We start from the raw sequence: 21511 nt of genomic DNA, 5'->3' as shown, positions 1-21511 counted from the left end.
GTGAATTAAAAAAAACTCTAGAAAGTAAACAAAAACAAGAAATTATTTTTAGATATTTCGATTATTCATAAATCAGTCAGTGACACGAGGCAATAAATAAACAAATCCATAGAAGGGGAGTGAAAACGCGAATTGAAAATCGATTCCTAATTGAAATTCCAATTACATACGCGCTCAATTTGGCAACAAATTTAGCCAGAAATTGCACAAGGAGTAAAACAATAAGAGTGAACACATATGTATGTACATATTCGTAATATCAAACAGAAATTGGGTCAGATTTGTTTAACTGTTTCAGCATTTTTGTTGTTACGCTAGTTGCGTGTATGTGCCCAACTTTCATTGTTTGGCTTGGCCCAAATTTCATGTTTGGTTAAAGCCCGGCTCAATTTCTGCTTTTGGCCTGACGTTTGACAAGTTGTTTGTCTTATGCAACCCAGCGGGGGGTGGCTTGGATTATGGGAGGAGCAGTTGCACCAGGTGCAATTGCATTGTCCCAGACTTCTTTCGGCGGCTGGTTTCTTTCTTTCTTTCTCTTAATAATTTCCGCATACTTGGCGCACCGAAAATGAAAGCGAAGATTTGGCAGTGGCTTTACTCAAACGAATCTTTAATACTCTTTTTACCTTCAAAATAAAAATGGAATAGTGTACCAATATACCAATAGTATAGCAATAAATATTATTAGTAATACAAATGAAATAACACTCATATGCAAGAAAATATTTGGTGTAGCTTTACACAAACGAATCCTTAATACTTATTGTACCTTCAAAATAAAAATAGAATAATTAACGTACAGAGCAATATACCAATAATATAACGATAAGATACAAATAATAAATATTATTAGTAATTCAAATTAAACTGTAATGTAGGCTACTAAATCAAACATTAAGCATCCCGCAGGATGCGCATATAGACTCAGGATTTTAAGTTTTTCCCAAACATTTTAAATCATAAACTACCTTTTTTTGAAATAATATTTTATATTCCGCGTCTGTTTTACAAAGAAATCTCTTCGGTTAGCATTGATACTCAAATACTCAAAGATAGAGTGTTAATTCACCATTTCGGCAAAACTGGAAAAACTCGAACATTTCCCCAACTCCACAAGCTGCATTTCCCAACCTACTTTCCTGCTGCACATCAAGAAATATCATAACCGAGGAGAAAATCAAATGTACGGTAGATGTGCATAGATGTAAGGCACACTTTGCATCAGTGACGAGGAAAAATCACATTTTCCGTAGCGGTAGTTGGAGCGTTAACAATCCAAGTGCCGCTTGCGAGTGTTTACTGTGGATTGGATTACGATTGCGTAACTCCGGCGACGGCTACGTGATCTGGTCGAAGTGTTTTCAAACGGGTCCCGGCAACTTGGCCAACTGACTGATTGAACCACTCCTCGATGGAAAGAAAAAAACCACTTTAGTGAATTATTCTTATGATTGGAGGCCTCTGCACAGTTATTGAAAATGGATTTCCTTTATGCGGATTTGATTTCCTTACTTCACTTTTCTCTGAATGTTAACCTGGCTAGGGACACGTGCTCCATGCCAGCGATTGATAACCGATTTGGCAAACACGAGCATAGGCATTCAACTTCAATGGTGATAATTAACTGGGCCAACAAAGCAAATGGTGAATGGCGGGATTGGCCAAGCGGTGTTAGATGTGTCCGTTTATTGTTGGAACTAGTTCACATTTTTATTAAGTGAAATAATTGATCTAAAATAATTAAGGAGCAAATGTTAAATGTTACCATTCCGCCACCAACAACAATCCTTTCATTGACCTCCTAATGAAAATTCTTCATTTTAAACACTTAATTTTATTGCTTGGCAAGCGAAAGCCGCTTAGAACTAAACTTTCGACTGTCTCCCGTTTTGATTTGTTTCACCTCAAGTTTTTACCTGATGCTGGTCGACCAACTTGGCCCCTTGACCCTCAACCCAGGCTAATCTAGGCAAAACCAATTGCTCAAATCACTTGCTCGCCCATTTAGGAAATCTGGCCATTTGTTCGCGGGACACCCGGCAACAGCTCACCTAACGGAAATGAGGTAATTGATATGCAAGTCAAGCGCCAAAGCCAAAATAAAACCACTAACGTAAAGAGCATGGAAGGAAACACCGAAGAGCCAAGTGCGAATGCCAGACATTTGCCTCAAAGGTTTCATAACCCCTCATAATGGCACAGACGATGGGCGAAACATATGCCCGACTTTATATAGTCGCTCGACTTTGGGGACTCCAAAAAGAGAGAGAGAGAGAGAAAGAGAGAGGGAGAGTAGAGCCTAGGCTGCGCCCTCCGCTTGGTGGGCCTCACTTTCACTTGCTGGTCTTTCTTCGGCTTCCGCACGAAACTTGGTCAAAATGCAAAACAAACTTGGTTGGCAAAAAAACGCGAAACAGGCAGTGGCGTCGAAACAAGGGGCTTAAATGCAATTATTTTAAAAAGGGAAAATTTTTAAAAATGTTATGCTGAAATTCAAATTTAATTCAACTTTTTAACTGTAAACTTCTGTACTGAAACATATTAAATAATATATACTTCCTACCAATCGCTATAGTAAATAATAATGAGAAATATATAAGTTAAGGAATATGCTGCAATCATTTACCCTTTAAAAAACAAGTTTTTCATGAGGTAATAATTTGACTACCCCCTGGGAAATTCCCCAGCGCCTCTGGAGCCAAAAACCCACACTGGGGAGTGTAAGCTTTACACAACAAGTGATTTCTGGGGGCCTACACTTGAGGTTCGGCCAGCGACTGTCGGTCTCCGCTGCTCTTTGTTTACGTTTACGTTTACTTTGGAGTTAACGTTTGTTGTTAACGTTGTTTTTTGTGCGGCGCTTTGGCGGCTTTAAGCGGCCGCAGGTCGCTTCAGTCAGTCCAAGACTTTAAGCGCACCAAGTCGCCTTCGCCTGCAGCTCCACTCAAAAAAAGCCGAGACTTTCGGAGACCTGCCCATATAGTGGAGTTACTATTACGATATATTACCCAATAGTCGGCGGCCATGAATCTGCGCTATATCTGCACTGTGACTCTCGTGCCGACGCTCTGCGTGCTGCTGGTGCTTCTGCTGGAATTCGTGGAGGAGGGCCTGGCCCAGAATGCGGATCCACTCTTCGAGCTTCCCGTCCAGCTGGTTGGATTTCCCGTAATCGTGCTTTCCGTCCGCCTGTCCCAGTTCGCCAAGAAGTTGGCCTACTCCCTGAGTCCCAGTAAGTTTGGAGCCCATCGCAATAAGCTCTTAATTCCATCGCCCATCGAGTGAAAGTTAAAATATTTTGTGCATAAATTAAGTGTTTTGCATTGTGTATATCAGTGCAGGAATTTTATGGAGAAATTTCAAAAATTTCCAAAATTAAGCAGTCGAATTTTTGGGCATTGTTACATTGCACTGAATGAAGAGGAGTGGCTTGAAATAGTAATTATGGGTAAAACACTAAAGTGTGGCAAAATACCTCTATAATTAATCCACATTTCTTGTGGCCAATTATCTTTTGAACGCTTTTTAATATCCCAAAATTAAAACTACAATTTGAGTGGAAAAACGAATTAAATGCAATGCTCACCCACATTGTGCTAAATAAGTAATAATGGCGGAAATTTGATTTTAATAATATTCTACTTGGGATATTACAAAGGCAGCTTTATTAAGTTAATCCAGTAACTAACCCTTTGGTTTACATTTGTTTCATAGAACAATGCGATTAGATAATACCATTAAAAATGGTTTTCATTCCTTCATAATAATAATAATAATTTATGTACCCTTCAGTACTTATGTATAATGCAAAATGCAAATAGGTTTCATGGTACACTCTGCCCATTGGGGCATATCAACCCATTTGGTAAATACATGTCCACTGCTGATTGTTGTGACTTGTTGCTCATTGCTTTCGACGGTAAAAACCTGATCTGCAAGTGCGATGACAAAAGCGGCTGCCAACTATCGTGCTCGTCCACTTAGCCGACAAAATGTGAAATGGGGTCAAGGCTGTCTGCAAGCCAGTGGCTTCAGCCATACAAATTGCCACTCCGCCGAGCCGGAAACCTAATATCACAGATAGATGTGGACAGCTGAGCCGATAAGCTTTTGGCATGAGTAACCAGGGAAATACCCCGAAACTCCGATAATTATCCGAACTTTTCGGACAACTTTGAAGCTCAGCCGAAGAAAGTTGGTGGAGGGGGCAAAATCAATTTGCAAAAGGGAGACAAGTAAAAAAATGTTATTAGTTCAATAGCCTTTGAAAATTATGCATTTAAAGCTTAATTAATAGTTGCCATGTAGGAAGCATTCCAATTGGAGTTTTGTTTATTTATAATATAATTTATAACAGTTTATTAATTTCATTTATCATTTGAGTAAAGTTGCCATATCTACCCCCCCAACTGCTAATAATAATTTTTAAAAGAGAATTTATTTATTAAGCGAATCAAGGAAATAAATGTGAATAAACGTGACTAATTTTCGACCAGGTACATATAGATCTCGCAGCAGAAGGGACATCGCCCATCCGCTGGCTCTCGATGCTGAACTGGCTCAGAAACAGATCCTGGGTGAGTTCGGACCCCAAGCCTGCATCCTGGAGGAGCCGTGCCGTGTCCACGCCTCTCGGTATTCCGGCAGCTCTGATGGCCGATTCCCCGACGGAAAAGCAAAGCCACATGCTGCCTGGTCGGAGGTGTTGAGGTAGGTTACAGATTCCAAAAAAAAGGAATTTGCTACTACTAACCCAAGAATTATTTAGTTATTAATCAAACGCATGCATCTATGGTGGTTGCTTTAAATATAATATTTACTTTTTACTAATTTAATTAGTTCACATACTCAATATACTAGGTGATAAATAGAATCCCTTTCTGCATAGATTGAGTTTCTTAAAGTATGCGTTTTTCGTATATGATGCCCTGAATTTATGAATACAATTTGCTAACCTTGAATTCCTTAAAGATGTGCTTTTCATCCCATTTATCATACCCTTGTCTTAAGGAAAACCAAGAGGGTCCTCGGTGTAATCAGCGCTTTCGAGTACTTTTCCCTATTCCTGCTCAAGTGAAGCGGCGCTGACTTTATGGCAACTCACTCAACTCAAACTGGCAGTAACAACTTGAACTTCAGTTGGATTTGGTTCCATTGCTGTTCTGCGATTGCATTTCTTATGGCCACGTTTGTAGTTTGGCGCTGCTGCAGTTGTCATTTGGCAAATGAATGGCTTGTTTTTAGCTAAAGCAAAATGTTTTCCAATCAATTTTTATATCTCCTTGTTGTCGCTGTCTCATCCTGGAGTTCGCAGTTCGCAGTTCGCCGTTTGCTCATTGTCATTGGCATTGCTAACTCATCTGTGCATAATTTAATGTAACCCAGGACTCCCCAAGTTTAAAAGTGCATGTCACGAGTTGGACTCCGACTTTGGATTTCAATTTGTAAGTTTACATAAATTTAGTTTGGCTTGCCAGTTCCTGATGAGTTGGTTGCCCTCGCAGCTTCCCATTGTCATGGTAATGCTGGAAGACATCAAGTTATTCTTCTCACCCGTCAAAAGTATCCAGATAACCCCTGCTAACTGCTGTGATTCATAATTAATGCGCTTGTCAGCAGTGCAGTGTCTTCCTTGATTTTTTCATCGGGGCTTTTCCGCAATAAAAGAAAGGAAGCTTGGCTGGTCAGTGGTAGTAAAACATTTTTACTGTTGCCACCAGTTTTCCATTTTGAAATACTCGCATTTTTAAGGCGTACAAGACGAACAAAGGGCAGCTTAAAGAAAAGCTTCTTAGAACGGCCCTTTGGCAGACGTGTCGTATGCGTAACATTTTCTCGTTTGGCCACTCTCCATTTATTCTATTTAATATTTTGTGATATCGCAAAAAGGTTTCCACATGCATCTGACACTTTCACACTTAATGTGCAAAAATCTTCACCCTTCATCCCAACACCCAAAATGGACAAAAGTTGTTTGGCCAACGTGTCAAGAGCAAATATTCAAAATTATTTTTGAAATGTTCGTCTGTCTGAGCCCTCAGCCCTCACCTTCATACCTGACCTGTCCTGACCTGAGTCTCGAACTGAGACTGGTTTTAGTTTTTGTTTAGTTTTCGTTGCGCTGCAAATGTAATTGGCATTAGAAGAAGTTCTCTGCAACTCGACGTGTTTTGTAATAATAAAATATGATTAAAGTTTTTGATTAAATTTATGAAAGTGCCCAGTGGGGAATGGCATGCCAATGCCGGCTGTCCTCCAGTTTTGGTCAGTTTTCCACGTCTCATTGTTTTTGCAACCCGCTTGATTTTCCGGAGGGCTGCTGCAGATGTGTTTGTAACTGAGTTGATTAAATTATGCCACTGCAGACGTGTGAAATTCGAGCTGTCCATGGGTCCATAGGTGTGAAGCGAAGGGTTCTGCGGCGGAGTGGGATGTTATCACATAGTAATCAGAAGGGTCCTGCCCGAAAAGGCCACATATGCAATTTTGTACAGAATGGAAAAGGGAATTTAGTACATATATTTGTGCACTTTATAAATATCTAAGTTAGTTACCAGGGATAACTTTAATGGAGAAGTATGTTAATACGTTTACTTTACTTTGTATTTTGCTGATTAGAAAAGATTATTATTCACCTGAATAACTTTTTATCTATCCATAGCTATAATAATTTTCTTTCCTTTTATATATCGGTATATTCTAAACTAAAAATATGATATAATTATTTCTTTTTACAAGAAATATTGATCACTGAGAGTAAAGCCCGGAAGAATAGTGACTTTAATCAACCGCAACTTTTTCCCTAGCTTGATACACAACTGCTTCAACTCATTACCCCCTTATAAGCATCATTCAGTCCCGACCATTATGCAAATAACCCAAGTGAAACCCACTCCCCACCAACACACACTTTGCATTGTGAAGGAAAACTCTTCCTTTGGGGCTGCTGTTGAAAATTGCTTTTGTTTTTAGTTCAGGGATGGAGCCTCTGTTGTTATGTGTGCATATTACCCACTTACTTATGAGTAATTATTTCTGTAATCCGCTTTCCGATTCCCCTGATTCTGCCTGGCTTGACATGCAACACGGATATCCATATCCAACGGCCAACAGGAACTACAAAGTGCAATCGGGCGTCAGTGGGATGAAGCAGTGGTACCTGCTCTCCCTCTTCATTGGCGATGCTGTGCGGGATGTGCCGCTCTGCAAGCATCTGGCCAAAAGGATGCCCTGTCCAGGAGTCGGACCTCTGCCGGCGCCCCAGCCACGATGAAGATCTGCTCGGTCGGTTCCGCCTCCTCGGGGGAGGAAGGGAGCAGCAGCAACCGGATGGAGTCCCCTTAGTCAGTCGCATCGGACATCTTTGTTAATCATCCATCTCTCGGCACTCACATCCAGCATCCATGTGCTGTCCTCGTACACCCCATCATATTGTTGTACTTTTAGTTGATTTTAAGGGTTTTAATTTAAACGAACGCCCGCCAACAGACGTAGGCGCTTAGATTTATGAGTAAGCAAATAAATAAACAAGCCAGTTGCAAAAAATCAACCCAAATTTGTGTGTTCCTATGCCGGGACATGTCTGGAGTCCCTCAATTTTCCACTCGGACAATGCATTTCCCATTCTCCATTTTCCCGCCGCCGAGTAAAGAAGCGCAAAATTGATACGCCAAAAAGCATGCAGCAAAAAATTCGGGCCGTCTGCAACGCCACTCGCAATTTGTTGACGCAGGGCATTAAGATGCAGGGGAATGGGCTTCCAAAATACCCTGTAAATGGTATGGCTGCATCTGCATATACATTAAAGATAATTCCTACAGATTTATTGTTTATTAATATGTAAAAAAGTGGACAGTTGGTATGTATTATTTAAAAGTTTAAATTTTTAAACTACAATATCTGAGTTTCCTTTTTCAAGTCCGTCAAATAATCAGAATCAGATAAGCAATCAATTGCATTTAGCTTCACTTTTGTTTTTAACCAAGTATCATATAGTCGTCGTTTTCTTTATGCTATTTGATTCAAAGTTTTCTTTTCGTACTCCCGCTTTCCTCTTAGAATAGCAAACCAAAAAACAAAGGGGGTCCGAGTCCCCAAACACAAACCCCAACTTTGAATCCCCAATCCCGTGTTTCCCATTTATTAACTCGTTGCATATGGTTTGCATACAAACGGCGGCTGCTGTCGGCGTCCCGAGTGCTGTAAATAAAATAAGACGACAGCAACTGCAGCAACAAATGTCGCCGGGAGCTTTCCCTTTTCCATGGCAACGCTGACAACCCTGACAACCCTGGTCGCCTGGGCCGCCGCACAGAAGTATGCTGCACTTTTTGTGCACTTGTGAATTTTCTGGGTGATTTTCCTGCTGACAAACGCTCGACCATTTGGGAAAACGCTGTCGGGTAAAAAGAATAAATTTATTTGAGGCTGCTCCTAGGGGCTTCAACTAGAATTGCATTGCACTGAATTCATTTCATACCCTGTATATCAAGTGGAGGTAATATGAAAATTAAGACACGTATTAAATATAAATAAATAAATACAAATATCAGATAGGCACACAGAGACTCTAGGAATCTATTATTAATAATAAGAAGAAATTTATTCATACTCATATGTCTTTTTATGTGTTTGACATTTTAACGAGGGTATTTTCTATTTCACCTAAATAATCTGAATAAATGGTGTTTTTTGTCATTTTTCCATTTCCATTATTGTCCCGGTTTATCACATTTAATTTTTCAAACGTATTTCTGCTTGCCGCTAGATTTATGCGACAATTCCGCTGGCAGCGGAATTCACTTGTTGAAACAATGGTCGCCGTTGGAGAAAGTAGTTCTTTTTGCATACGCTCGGTTGATTGAATTGGGGTTTATTAATAAATAAGTGTTTAAAGAGTTAAATATTTACAGACTTATGTGACTAAGTGGTGGCCTGCCTCTGTGTGGGTCTTCAAAGTTAACCCATAATAACAATAACTTTTATAAACGCAAGGATAGGAAACTTAGACAATACAAATACAAATCAACGCTGATCTAGTTAAAAACTTATCGATTTTGGAAAATTATGTACAATTATATATTTTCTAGACCCATTATAGAGTCACTAAGGCTAACCAGTTTTAAGGTACACCTTACTGCCATCTGGGCGTATGTAGTACTCGTTTACTCCCTGCGAGTTGGTGACATAAATATTTTTGTCATCTTCGTACTGGGGCTTCTTATTTTGACTGCTTCCATAACGATTATCGCTGATGTAGTTTGCATTGGGATAGTTGTATTGGGGTCTCTCGTTTGTGGGATTCTCGAAGCGAACCGTGTTTCCCGGCATGTATTCTCCGTAGTTCAGGGTATTGAAGCCACCCTCCAATCGGTAGTGGTTCTGGGGCCTATGCTCATTACTCACCACGAAGCGATCCTCCTTGGGCTCCCCAACCTCGTTGTATTCATAGGTGGGTGCATAGGTGGGCCGATTCAGGATCTTGCCCTTGCGAATGTGCTGTTCATAGTGATCGGGGAAGATAACACGAGCTCCTCGCTGCGGAGGAGCTGCTTCATCGTAAACTGCATTTGGAACAGGACTCTCATCCTTAAAGGACTGTTGGTTATATTGTGCCTCGCGAATACGCAGAATCTGAGCCTGCTCCCTGAGGATTTTATCTTCCCGAAGTTTCTCCCTGCGAACCTCCTCTTCCCGGAGTTGTTCATCTAGGTACTGTTGTTCCTTGATTTGCTCTTCCCGGATCAGTTCTTCCTTGATTTGTTGTTCCCTGATTTGCTCCTCTAGGATTCTTGCCTCCCTCAGTTCAGCTTCCCTGAACAATTCCTCCTCTCTGATCCTTTCCTCTTCCAGTCTCTGCTCGTCCAGATGTTCGTTGGTATCCCTAAACACAATCCTCTTCCCTCTGCGCTTATCCACGCCCAAGTCCGATTGTGAGAGGCCATTGGGAAGCACAACTTTCCATCCATCCATGAATGATAATTCCTTGCCACGTCGAACATTTTCAGATGGTTCATCGCGTTCTACAGGAAACTTCAGTTTTCGTTGCGCAGCATCCCTGTTAAATTCCCGAATTACATCCGCTGGGGTGGCATCCGGAAATCGGATAGATCCTTCTTCGAGTTGTTCTTCGCTTTGAATGTCCTTGAAGTTAACAACCCGACTTTCTCCTCCATCTTCGGGGAACTGAAGGACTCCTATGAGTTCTGTGTGCGCTTTGGCAGCTTCCTCCTCTTCATCATCCTGAAACTTCACCAGCTGACTCGTTTGAGTGTCCAGGTTGTCCTCTTCGTCATGGAAGTCGACATCCGAATCGATGCTCCTCCTTCTCCTCCGCTGGTACTCCACTCCGTTTAGGTATTCGGATAGCACCTGGGTAAAAAAGCTTCCGATTCCGCTGGTTATATCCGTGGAGGGACGCTTGGTGGGACGCGGTGCTGGTCGTGGGGTGGTGTAACTTTGACCTCCACCACCTCCTGTCAACGCAGAAAGAATGCTAAATAGGGATCCCGATTCGCCTTCTGCTTGCTGGGAGGCCACTGGTTTTTCCTCTGGCTCACTGAAGAACTTGAAAAAACCGCCGCGATGGTTGTTTAAGTAATGAATGATTTCCATCTGTTAATAAAGACGTTTTTCATGAGTAGGAAAGAAGGAAAACATTTAAAGCAAAGTAGAAGAGGTGTAAGCAAAGTAAAAGTTTCAAGTAATAACAGTTTATCTTATTTCTTTGGCTTACAAATTTTCTATAACTTAGGAATACTCACATCATTTTTGGGACATTTTACGTAGGTCTGAATGCAGCTTTTCTCCCCACCACTCAATCCCAGAAGGGCAGCTCTTCCGTAAATGAGAGCAGGTGATGCCACTGGAAAGCCAGCGAGGAAACTGCAATTAAAAGTTAAGGAAATTAGTTATTATATTCTAAGACTTTAAAGTAATTTTTAAAATATCTTTCTTTAAGTTAGGAAGCTTAAAACATGTGTTATATACATTAATTTACATACGTCTAATGAGGGTATTATGTATGAAAGGTAAAAATGCTGTTTATTAATATTAAGGTTACTCCTGGGATAGATTTGTCTTATATGAAGTTTTTAGAGTACTGTGTGGAAAATCATTCTACAAAACTAAATTCAAGCTGCCAGAAAAATTATATCCCCCTTATATTTATTTTCTTAAAGCCTAGCTAGATGTTCAGTAGCTGCTACTATTGAACAATGATAGCTACCCTAGAATCGCTCGACTGGCAGGAATATTTCACCCCTTAAGCTTCTTCTATAGTTACACAAGTAATGCAACTCCACCTGCCCTTTGGACTGTCTGTAGGCCGCTTATAAAACTTAATTGACTCGAAGCCAAGAATTTGCCAAAGCCAAAACAATTTCAATTTACAATGGGCACTATCGCAACGCCCTTCCCACTTCCCATTCTCCGTGGAAAATCCCCACCAGACGTAGCTCATTTAATGGAACAATCAATATGGTCTGCAAGGCAGTAATGAAGTCTAATCCCATTTAACGCTGCACCACAGAACCAAGGTGCCCCCATCTGCCTCAAAATGCAAATTTAATAATATTTACTCACAACTAAAGCCCCCTGCAAAATGGGGACCTGTCCCATTAACACTGAGAACAAATTCTACCATAAAGGCAGAAGAGGTGTATCATAAAATGTTTTAAAATAATATTATTAAGTGATCTGTCTTGCTTATATCATAGCAAATGTCTGATTTAAAGGACAAAAATCTATTTCACTAAATAATACATTAATAAATATATTAAGTGAGTAAATTATATCTACATATAGTTGTATAATTGGTAAAAGTACAAATTTATTTATTATTGAAAGTTCTATAGATAATGATCAGATATAGATTTTGTTTCTTATGAAAAGGTAATAGGAATTTAGGAAATGCCTTTTACATGATTGGTTATTTCTCGCAGTGCAACCAGTCTGCGCTCCCACCCTGCAATACTCACTTGGTTATGGCCGGGGAGGTAACGAATCCGGGCAATTGGCCACGTAACGTTTGACCGGCAATCATCTGGCAGAGCACCTTGGGCACGCACTGCAAATCGTCGTTGCGAGCGATGTTCTCCAGTGCCCTAATGAGCTGTGTGTTGGGCGGTCGACTTGCTCCCCCCAACAGTCCCCCGGATTGCTGTCCTGCTCCGCCTTGTGTGCCGGCGAAAGCGCCGAGGAGACTGCCTAATGGGCTGGACGACTGCGAGGACGCGGAGGAGGGGGAGGAGGAGGAGCCACCGCCGCCACCCAGGAGGAGATTCGTAAATTGTGGCGCGTACAGCGAGGCCAGGGTGGCCAATCCGCCGCCCACTCCGCCGCCGGAGCCACCAGCCGGTGACTGAGTGGCAGGACGATAGATGAACTGCTGCTGTGGCTGCTGGAAGTGCTGGGACTGCGGTGGTGGTATCTCGCCAATTTGGTACTCGTAGTAATTGTGTCCTGGTCTGGGCCGCTGGGGTGGTCCTGTCGCAGGCCCTCCTGCTCCTCCGTTCTGGGGGTAGTACTGATAGTTTCCAAACTGCGGCTGAATCTGCACGGAGGAAAATAAGATACTGATTAATATAATATTAAATAGAATATTTTTAAATATTTAATACTATGTAGTTCGTTGAAAATATACCAAAATCTATTACATTTTATTTTGATTAATTCATTTAGTTATTTTGCTAATTATTTCTAAAAATACTTAATACTTTTCCTTGGTGTACCTGGTTTGGATGCTGTATTTGTGCCTGCTGTGGGTTTGGCCGCTGCGAATAATTATCGAAGTTGTTTGCATAATTAGACGAGCCTGGAGGTGGCACTCCACCTGCTCCAACTGCTCCACCTGCTGCTCCTAATCCTGCTGCTCCCCCTCGATTTGGCTTGATGTCTTGGCGTTGGTACAGCGGTCGCTGCTTTGGCTGCTGGGGCACAAAATTGGAAGTTTGCTCGGCCGCATAGCTGGGCGGTGGGTAATCATGGCTATCATAGGAGATTTTGTGAGCGGCGGTGGTGGGTGGTGGTGGCAGCGAGGGCGGTGGCCTTGTGGGGCGTCGATACGAGGGGGCGGGGCTTTCGTCGAAGACGTAGCCTGGTCGCTTTAGATATACATCCTCCACGTGGCCAGGATGCTGCTGCTGTTGCTGTTGCTGGTGGTTCTGTTGGTGACTCCCCACCAGCAGGGAAGATTGCACAGTATAGACCTGATCATCTTGGACTGGCTGCTCACGTTGATATTGAATTATAGGAGGCGGCGTGGGTGCGTAGCCATAGTTCTGCTGGGTGTACGGATCCAGGTAGCTAACTACCGGCGTTGTGGGCAGCGGAGTGCTCTGAAACACCGGGTGCGACTCCTGGGGAAAGGAGAACTGCTTGTCCAATGCCACCTGCTGTCCCGGAGAACTTGGAAGTTCGTGCTTGTAGTTCGGTTCCAAATAGCTCGGCGGATATCGAGTGTATCCAGACTGGGGCATCACGTCCGAGGGCGTGAAGACCAGCATTTGGGAGGGTCTAAATCCTCCGCCCGTTGTCACTCTGGCTGAAGTTTCGGGAAAACTCTGAGCAACTGAAGCTTCTTCTGAGGGAAAGAAGTTTTTCAGCTTCACGGATATTTGTTCTTCCTCACTGCAAAAAAATAATGAGTATTAAAGTAGTGTCTAACAATATAATTGAAAAGGATTTTTCATGCAAAAATAAATGCTACAAAATCTAAAAATAAGTCAAAACACATTTCCTAATAAGTGTGTAGTTTAATGATAGTTTTATGGAAATTAGCTCTTTTTTGTATTTATTGGAATAAGGATTCCTCTTCGAAGTGAATTATTCAAAACAAGGACATGAAAAATCCTTGCAACAGAGGCTTAGGGACATTTGCATAATCAGGAGAGCTCAATCAACTTACCCGTTGCCATTTCTTATGCACGACACGTCGAGGACTAATGCGATAATTAGAATTGCAATTTTCCATTGCACACTTCGCGGCTCCCATAGCAATTGCATTTTGCGGATGGAGTTTGAGGAAAATGTGGAAAATCCCGCTGCTCACGTCAGCGATTCATAAGCTCAAGTCAAACTGTCTTCGCACGTCGCCTAAAGTGGGAAACTGGAATGGCGGAGAACATCATAAAAACTTGCTGTCAAACTCAAACTCAAACTCAAACTACAAAAGAATTCGCGCAATTTCCGACGACTTGTGCTCGACATTTTCTTGCTACATTTGCACATAAATTTATAGATTTACCACCCACTGTTTTTACCCCAGGACTGCACATTTGCATTCATATTAATGCAATTCTCACGTGCTATCCGCCGAAAGGAGTTTTCCCAGCCGTCGACATTTGTTTAATTCGGTTTTTTATGATTGCGCCGTGTTTATGCAACCGCACGACTTCCAGAAATAATCGGATCCCATCATCTTCAGTCCCGGCGAACCATGCAAAATTATTCGGATTATTGTCAAGTTTTATTTGGCGGGACGCTGACAGGCCCTAAAAGTTTAATGCCCACAGCGATTTGGTTTCTTTTTATACTCGGCTTCTATTAGGACAAGTGTCTGGAGTGCATATAGCCAAGTTCTAAATGGTCTGGTTGTGAATATACTCTTTGCCAGGATTGTTCTTTGTTTTTTGTAAATAAGTTAAAAGTTAGAAGTTATAAGTCATAAACGTGCGTAAGTCATAAAACGTTATAAATACAATTACTTAAGGACTTGCTGATAGGAAAGTTCGTATTGAGGCAGTTTACCTGTATCTATGTTAATAAATAAGCCATATTAATGATTTAATTAAAGCTAGGCTTAAATTTCAATGACTTATTAATTCAGGGGCTTTTTAGACTTTAAAAAGACTTTCATTCTCATTCTTAATACCGATTTTACACATCACTATTTATCAATCAGTGAAAGTGTGCCTTGTGTTCTTGAGCCATACTTTTCTTCGCTACATCTTCTTTCACTTATGGATTTCTTTGGTTTTTGGGACACACTCAGTTATTGATTTGGGTATTAACTCTTTTTGTCTTCTGCAAACCGTAAATTTCACCATAAAATATGCACAGTTTGTCGCCTTGTTCAGTGCGTCATTTAGCGCTCTTCGATTTCCATTTGCATTTAAAGGGAGTCAAGGTTGCTTTACCAGACCCAGACATTGAGTGTGTGGTCGGTAGTCGGCAATATAAAGCACTTTTTAAAGATGACGCACAGAAAATTTCGAAAATATTTGGTTAAAGTCTCACTGGTTTCGCAGCATCTGTGCCGAGTTAAAAATATATTATTTATGTTTGTGCTTGTGCGATATAAAAACAACTCCTATGCCAAATGTCTTGTTGAATATAAAATTTAAATTCCTTGCAATTGCGAGCGGAGACGGGCAACAGACTTTCCCAGCAGTAATTGCAGCCAAAAATTTTATGATCCCATTCGAGGGGGGGAAAGATATTGCGGGGATATTCGGGGAAGTACCAGAAAACTGCATTTGCCGCTGGCTGGCGCCAGAGGGCGCTGCACTAAACCGAAAGACAGCAGACGGCAATGGAAGTTTACAACAAGAAATGGCAGCTAATGTTAGAAGGGGCGGTCGACTGCAGCAGGTGCAAGGATCACAAAATGCACATCGAGGGGGTGGCCAAGGAGGGGGAGGGCGAAGGACACCGACAACGACAACGACACCCAAAACGAGAAGGCGGCGACACGAAAGGACACTTTACGCTCGAGATGCGTTCCAAATTGTGCGGGCAAAGACGAACACGGATACGAATGCGGATGCGGATGCGGATATGGCGTACGTGTTGTGAATTCTTTGGGGAAGTATCCCCACATCTTGTCAAATTACATAATCCACTCAACACGCCTCCCTGCTCCAACGCCCAGCAATTAGCTTTAATGTCCAAGGCGTGCTGAGGTTCGATTTGAGTCTTATTGAAGGACTCGCACAGACAAAAAATTAAATCAGAATCAGGATAAGGAGGTGCATATTCTTTGATGTTTCAGAGAGGTTGTGGGTTTTTAGAGCGTCACACAGTTGAAGCTTTAAAGTTACTTTTTATATATTATTTCATTTATTTTCTGTTTATTTGGTTCACTTCATTAATAAATCTAATTTCAGTATATTTTTGTATTTATCTCAGCTTTGAATTATTTGTAATTGATTGTATTGATTGTTATCAATGCTAATTTTATTGTGCACCCAACAAGTAACTGCTTTTTGTAATGCCATTTTTGCGCAATTCTTTGCTGCTTCCAGTTCAATCCACAATTCCACAACTTTCTTTTCTGTCTTCCTGGCTGGCTGAACTCGAAAATTGCCCAGCTGCGTTTCTAGACACAATTGCTATGCTTTGTGTGCGTTTTGAATTGCTACATTTGAGGAGCTACATGAGGGGCCCGGCTTTTGATTTCGATTTGCACACTTTCGGTTTCGATTTTCGCCGTGGGTTTTTTCCCCAACTTACTCACTGCACTTTTGTGTTTCGACGCTGCTTCTTTTTCACCGCGTGTCTCAAACGAAACTGAAAGCGAAATTCGACTCGAAACTGGTTAAGTTTTGGGCCCAAGCTACGCAACAGAGGACGTAAGCGTTGTAAAACTAAAGCTAAAAGCTAAATGCCAAGCGCAGACGATTCGACGACGACGTCTTTCCGGCTTCAAGTTCGGCGATCGTTTGACACGCGACGCCGGCGCAGAAAAGCTACCAGGCCATTTCTCTGCAGATATGTACATCCCGTATATACATATATATAAATATATACATTATAGTTCGGAAGAGAGAGCTCCACTACCACTTAGATTGGCCAGGTGGATAAACGTTAACGGAGAGCTGACTGCTTGCTAAAGGAGAGTGCAGAGAAGCTTGACCAGTTGGGTCTCTTTGAAGGTCAATGGTTTAAAGGTAAAATGCTAAACAAAAAGGTTGGGCTTTCCCGAAGAAATATACATTTAAAAAAGGAATTTCAGGCATGCTTTTTACAGACGCAGTTTTAATTATCTGATTAGAAGAGCAGTTGTAATAATACACGGTATATAATTATTTGGTTTTGTATTACACTCATTGATTTGGTCGAAAAAAAATTCATAAAAATAACCTCTTCTTTATTAGAAGTATTTTCATTTATGCTGAACGTCTGCTAAATCCAATTTCTTTTTAAACGAATTTGTTAAAAACCTATTTTGAGTTTGAATATAAGTATTTATAAAGCTTTATAATATTTCTGCAAACATGGATAACGAACCACTTTATTATTACACCAACCAAACCGATGTTTCAGTATTTAACTCTAAGTAGATCGTTCAACTCGGTTACACACGGCGTTATCAATTACAATTACTTAAATCTGCATTGCACGGGCTAAGTGGCGCATTTGTTACACTTTTCGAGTGAGAAATGATTGACCAACGAGGCAGTTGGCCAGACAAATGGCTTAATTATAATGGGCCAAAAGACAAGAGGCGACCAGCAAATTGTCGGCCAGTCTGAGTGAAAGTTGAGGCACCAAAGAGCAAGCGAAGCAGCTATCAAGCAAACCAGCTAACAAGCCCAACAGCCCAAACTGAACCCAACTGAAACCGAATCTGAATCTGAATCTGACTCGAGTTGAGTAATTTTCTGCTCTAGTCCCCCCAAAAGTGGCTTTCTTTTCCCATCCCAGCTGTTGGTAATAATAATTTACACTTTTTTATTGCTGCTGAGGTAACGCAGCATCCACGTTCAGTTATGGGGACAGATTTGGCGGTCAAACGAAAGCAAAACCAAATATCATCCAAAGATCGTGGGCTGTTCCCCGAACTGAGTCCCAACTCACAATCTGTGCCAATGTCTGTCATTCAACCCGGTTCGCTTCTCTGTTTTTGCCAGTCTCGCAATTTGTTTACATTCGGCCGAGTTATGCAAAAAGCTCGAACTGCCTTCTTCGGGTCATGATTGATGAATGGCAAGGCGGTGGATTTTTATATCCGCCTGTGGGAGTTTTTGGGTGTGCTGGCCGACCATGAAAGGTCGTCGATGAGTCGTCGATTTGTTACTTTGGTAAAGCCCAATATAGCAATCATAGGTGCCAGGTAGGTCAAAATAATAAGTTACTGAAAAAAGACTGCTAGCTTAATGCTTTTGGGTAACAAATGTTATTCAATAATTATTAAGATTAGTTATTATACATTACAAGCTTATTAAAGCATTTAGATTTTTGATCGAGTTACCAAACATTTTTTTAAACAGTAAATAAGTTTTCATAGGCTTGGGTTGACTTCTTTTCCGGTAATATTTTAACAAAAAATGTTGTTTTAATATTTGTACAACTATTTGACCAACCCCATTTGTTCCATTTGAGTAATTAAATATACACAATATAACAATCATAGACTAGACAAAGCCCAAAGTAATCATCATACAATTAGTGGCTAAAAAAAATATGCCTACAAGAATAAAGTCTATATATATTAATATAAATATGTTGAGAATATCAAACAAAAAAATATGAACCAAATTACTTATGCATGTAAAAAGCAAACACGTAATGAATAATATTCTTGCATTATAATTTGTATTAATAATTTTCCTCTCGCTTAATTGTAAAGTGCACAGACGCGTGTAATCGTGATGCTATGAAAAAACCTTCGGCTGACCCATCATCACACGTGAGCTAACTTGAATACACATTTCCCGGGATAGTAAAGAGACCTAAATGGAAAGTCGGTACTGCGTATTTAATCAAAGGGGTCCTGGCTGCCGGTTTGTGTAAAGAGGTTCTTGAAATTATTATGAAATGCCTGTTGGCATGCAGGAAGCCAACTTTGCCTGAAGTTCGAGCCATATTCCGACCGTGCAAGGACCTAGACAAATGACCACTTATCAACGTGTAATGAAATATGGTGCATCTGCTGCCATAAAAGACAGCCCAGCCCCAGTTGGCGCCTTTGTCCTTGGCTGGTCAGCCTTTTGTCCTGCGCTGGCATGTCGTATGAATTATGTTGATGGCCCCCACACATCCCACCCCTCACAACTCCACCGTGCGGGTCTCATTTATTACATTTTGGCTTTTTGACAGATTGCTAAGCGTAGTAAGCGTTTCCGCACTAATTTCCGTGTCCTGCAACTATTCGTTGTCGTTGTCTGGTCGGGTTCGTGCACTTAAACAAATTTGTTAAGCTATCTAAAATAGAAATGCTTAAATCATCTTATACTAGCGAGGGAGAATATTGCATTTCTCTTTACAAATTTAATTAGTTATATAAATACCACAGATTTCTATGACATAACACATTCTTTTCACAGTGTAAGGGGCCAGCATTAAAAGCCAAAAGCAAATTACTCATCACATCAACGGTCAGCAAGGGTCTGCTGTTCTGGTGGCTTTTTATTATGTATGCCATGTACAGGGATTTTAATAAATCGTTTGCTGCCATCTAGTATCTACCTACTCGTCTCTCGTTGGACATCCTTTTTGGCTTGGATTTCCTGGCTCTCTGGGTTTTTATTAGTTTGTCAATAAAGTGCCAAAAGACGTTGATTATGATCGTCGTATATTGCCGCTCTTATGAGCCATCCAGCTGATGGCCTGCAGGCCAGTGAAATGTATGAGTTGTACTCATACCATTTGCCAGATACTCGTACATATTAGATTGTTGATTTCCTTCTTTCCAAAGTTTCCTCTACATCCTTCAGATACTTGTCCCCGAGCCTTCTGCTTTTCTATTTCTAGCCTTAGCTTAGCAAATACCAAATGGCTTAGACAAACAAAGTAAACAGACTGGTTTTAGAATGCAAATCAAATTCTGGCATCTTAAAATGATACAAGGAAATTGGTAAAATGTGAAAATAGTAACTGTCTCATATTATTTAATTGAAGCAAACTTTTCCATTACTGGCTAAGCAAAGATTTTTGATACACTTTAATAATATGTTCGCATATTTGTGTAACTAAAATATATGGCAAATTGGAAAGCCTTGGGCATTAACTTATTATTGATGAAATATAAAATATTGATTCTTTTCCATTTCCTTATCTTGAAAACCCATTCCAAATTAAGATTTGAAACAAGTGAAAATATGTGTGGTAAAATTCACATGTTCTGCAAGTTTAAGTGGTATGGGAATTACATTGCAGACAAACGAGACAAGTTTCTTACATTTGTGTGCATGTTCCATGAGCCACTTATCCACATTCAAACCTGTGGCTCCTTGCGAAAAAGGGAAGGATTTGTCCTCCGTGTGCACTTCGTATAAATTTTTAATGCATTTTTGCTGGCCGTGTGTATCGCACAACGAGGGTTAAGCTACTCGATGTCTGGGAGAGTTTCTCCTTTAATGAAATTAACTTTTTCTTCCTTCCACTAAAATGTGAAATAAGCAGATGCCTTACACTCTCAATGAGTTTTATTTATAATTGAATTACTTTTAAGTGGCTTTCAAGTGGCAAATAGTTAAGCAGGATACAACTTAATTAAAACGTATGAAAACATTATGCTAGGGTAAAGAAAACTAATTGGGATGCGGCAATGTTCTGGGATGGTAAGAAAAATCAAGTACAAACATAAAAGTAACTTAAATCGGTTCTCCATCGTATTTAAAATAAAGTACAGGGAATAAGTTAATATTGTTTACTTTACCTTCAGGACTTTGCAGTACTTCTTCTCCAAAACCGCAGAAATTCGATTATGTTTAATTTGCAAATTGACAGTCGTAAAGCACACATGTATTTAGCTTTAATTTATTTTAATAATCATTTTAATTTGCGGTACATTTTTCTAGAGGTCTTGTCCCTTTCCATAAACTTTATCAATGATGACCATTCATTGGCAAGCTTTTGTTTAATGCTGTTGGCAGGTGTCGAACCGAAAAGTAATTATCATAAATAGAGGACTGGGCCTGGAGATATTGATTAGTTTTGTTTAGCATTTAATTGAAAACTTGTAAGATTTCCAGGGCAGATTTGCGATTAGCAGTCGCTTTGTAATGTTCGTTCAAGCGATTCGCACACGCGTCTAGTTTCAATGAAAATATAATTTTCTGGTTAAATATGCCGTTTTGATTGACACTTGCATGTGTCCGTCGTGATTTAAGGCGGAAACGGATGTCATGACCGCTGAGCCTGAGGTTTTTGGGTGGCCAGGTTAACATAATTGCCCAGCCGGGTGCCGCGTTTCATTATAATCGCCATCGCCTGCTTAAGCCGCTAATAACACATCATTTTTGCGACCAATGTGGCCCAGTATCCCGTTACCAAGTCGCGTGGCGCGGCTGCAGAAGCAGCAATTATGGCCATTTAATCCGCAGCCGCAATAGGAATAGAAACTACAAATTGGTTTAGGCTTTCGCCTGGTTATTTGCCGTCCAAGTGACCATTTAAATCGAACAAAAAGATCTCCTCACGCACACATCAACCCTGAAAATTACAAAGGAGCTCAGTTTTTCAGGGGAGGAGGAAAACTCTCTCACACGCAATGCTTCCGCGATCTGTTTTCATGCCTGCCTGAAAGTAGGCACAAAAATATTTTCCCTATTCTATGTAAAATGTG

General features: G+C 40.8%; 2 protein-coding genes across 3 annotated transcripts; one reads left to right on the top strand and one right to left on the bottom strand.

Moving 5' to 3' along the window:
- Window positions 1-2884: 2884 nt before the first annotated feature.
- Window positions 2885-7555, top strand: LOC6534236. The gene is made up of 3 exons (XM_002094882.3): window positions 2885-3232; window positions 4497-4710; window positions 7114-7555. Exons 1-3 carry the CDS (start codon window positions 3025-3027, stop codon window positions 7271-7273), a joined length of 582 nt encoding a protein of 193 aa, XP_002094918.1. The 5' UTR covers window positions 2885-3024; the 3' UTR covers window positions 7274-7555.
- Window positions 7556-8851: 1296 nt separating this feature from the next.
- LOC6534235 lies at window positions 8852-16561 on the bottom strand. 2 transcript variants are annotated; one of them, XM_039374357.2, is made up of 6 exons: window positions 16453-16561; window positions 13907-14107; window positions 12732-13629; window positions 11979-12553; window positions 10764-10884; window positions 8852-10614 (listed from the first exon to the last, which is right to left on the bottom strand). In XM_039374357.2, the coding sequence occupies exons 2-6, from the start codon at window positions 14002-14004 to the stop codon at window positions 9112-9114; spliced, it is 3195 nt and encodes a 1064-aa protein (XP_039230291.1). In that variant the 5' UTR covers window positions 14005-14107; window positions 16453-16561; the 3' UTR covers window positions 8852-9111. The 2 variants fall into 2 exon arrangements, with proteins under 2 accessions (XP_039230291.1, XP_039230292.1); XM_039374358.2 differs by having other exon boundaries at window positions 16457-16561.
- Between the last annotated feature and the right edge of the window lie 4950 nt (window positions 16562-21511).

The sequence above is a fragment of the Drosophila yakuba genome, chromosome 3L (genome assembly GCF_016746365.2).
Source record: "Drosophila yakuba strain Tai18E2 chromosome 3L, Prin_Dyak_Tai18E2_2.1, whole genome shotgun sequence".
Taxonomy (NCBI): Eukaryota; Metazoa; Arthropoda; class Insecta; order Diptera; family Drosophilidae; genus Drosophila; species Drosophila yakuba.
This window is presented reverse-complemented; position numbering and strand designations above follow the sequence as displayed.

Bases quoted from the DNA above. Each gene is read 5' to 3' on its own strand.
- LOC6534236 (XM_002094882.3), top strand. From the start codon at position 3,025: ATGAATCTGCGCTATATCTGCACTGTGACTCTCGTGCCGACGCTCTGC. The intron at 3,233-4,496 runs GTAAGTTTGGAG...ATTTTCGACCAG, and splicing joins GGCCTACTCCCTGAGTCCCA to GTACATATAGATCTCGCAGC. The intron at 4,711-7,113 runs GTAGGTTACAGA...AACGGCCAACAG, and splicing joins GCCTGGTCGGAGGTGTTGAG to GAACTACAAAGTGCAATCGG.
- LOC6534235 (XM_039374357.2), bottom strand. From the start codon at position 14,004: ATGCAATTGCTATGGGAGCCGCGAAGTGTGCAATGGAAAATTGCAATT. The intron at 12,554-12,731 runs GTACACCAAGGA...TCCTCCGTGCAG, and splicing joins AAATACAGCATCCAAACCAG to ATTCAGCCGCAGTTTGGAAA. The intron at 10,615-10,763 runs GTGAGTATTCCT...CTTTATTAACAG, and splicing joins TAAAATGTCCCAAAAATGAT to ATGGAAATCATTCATTACTT.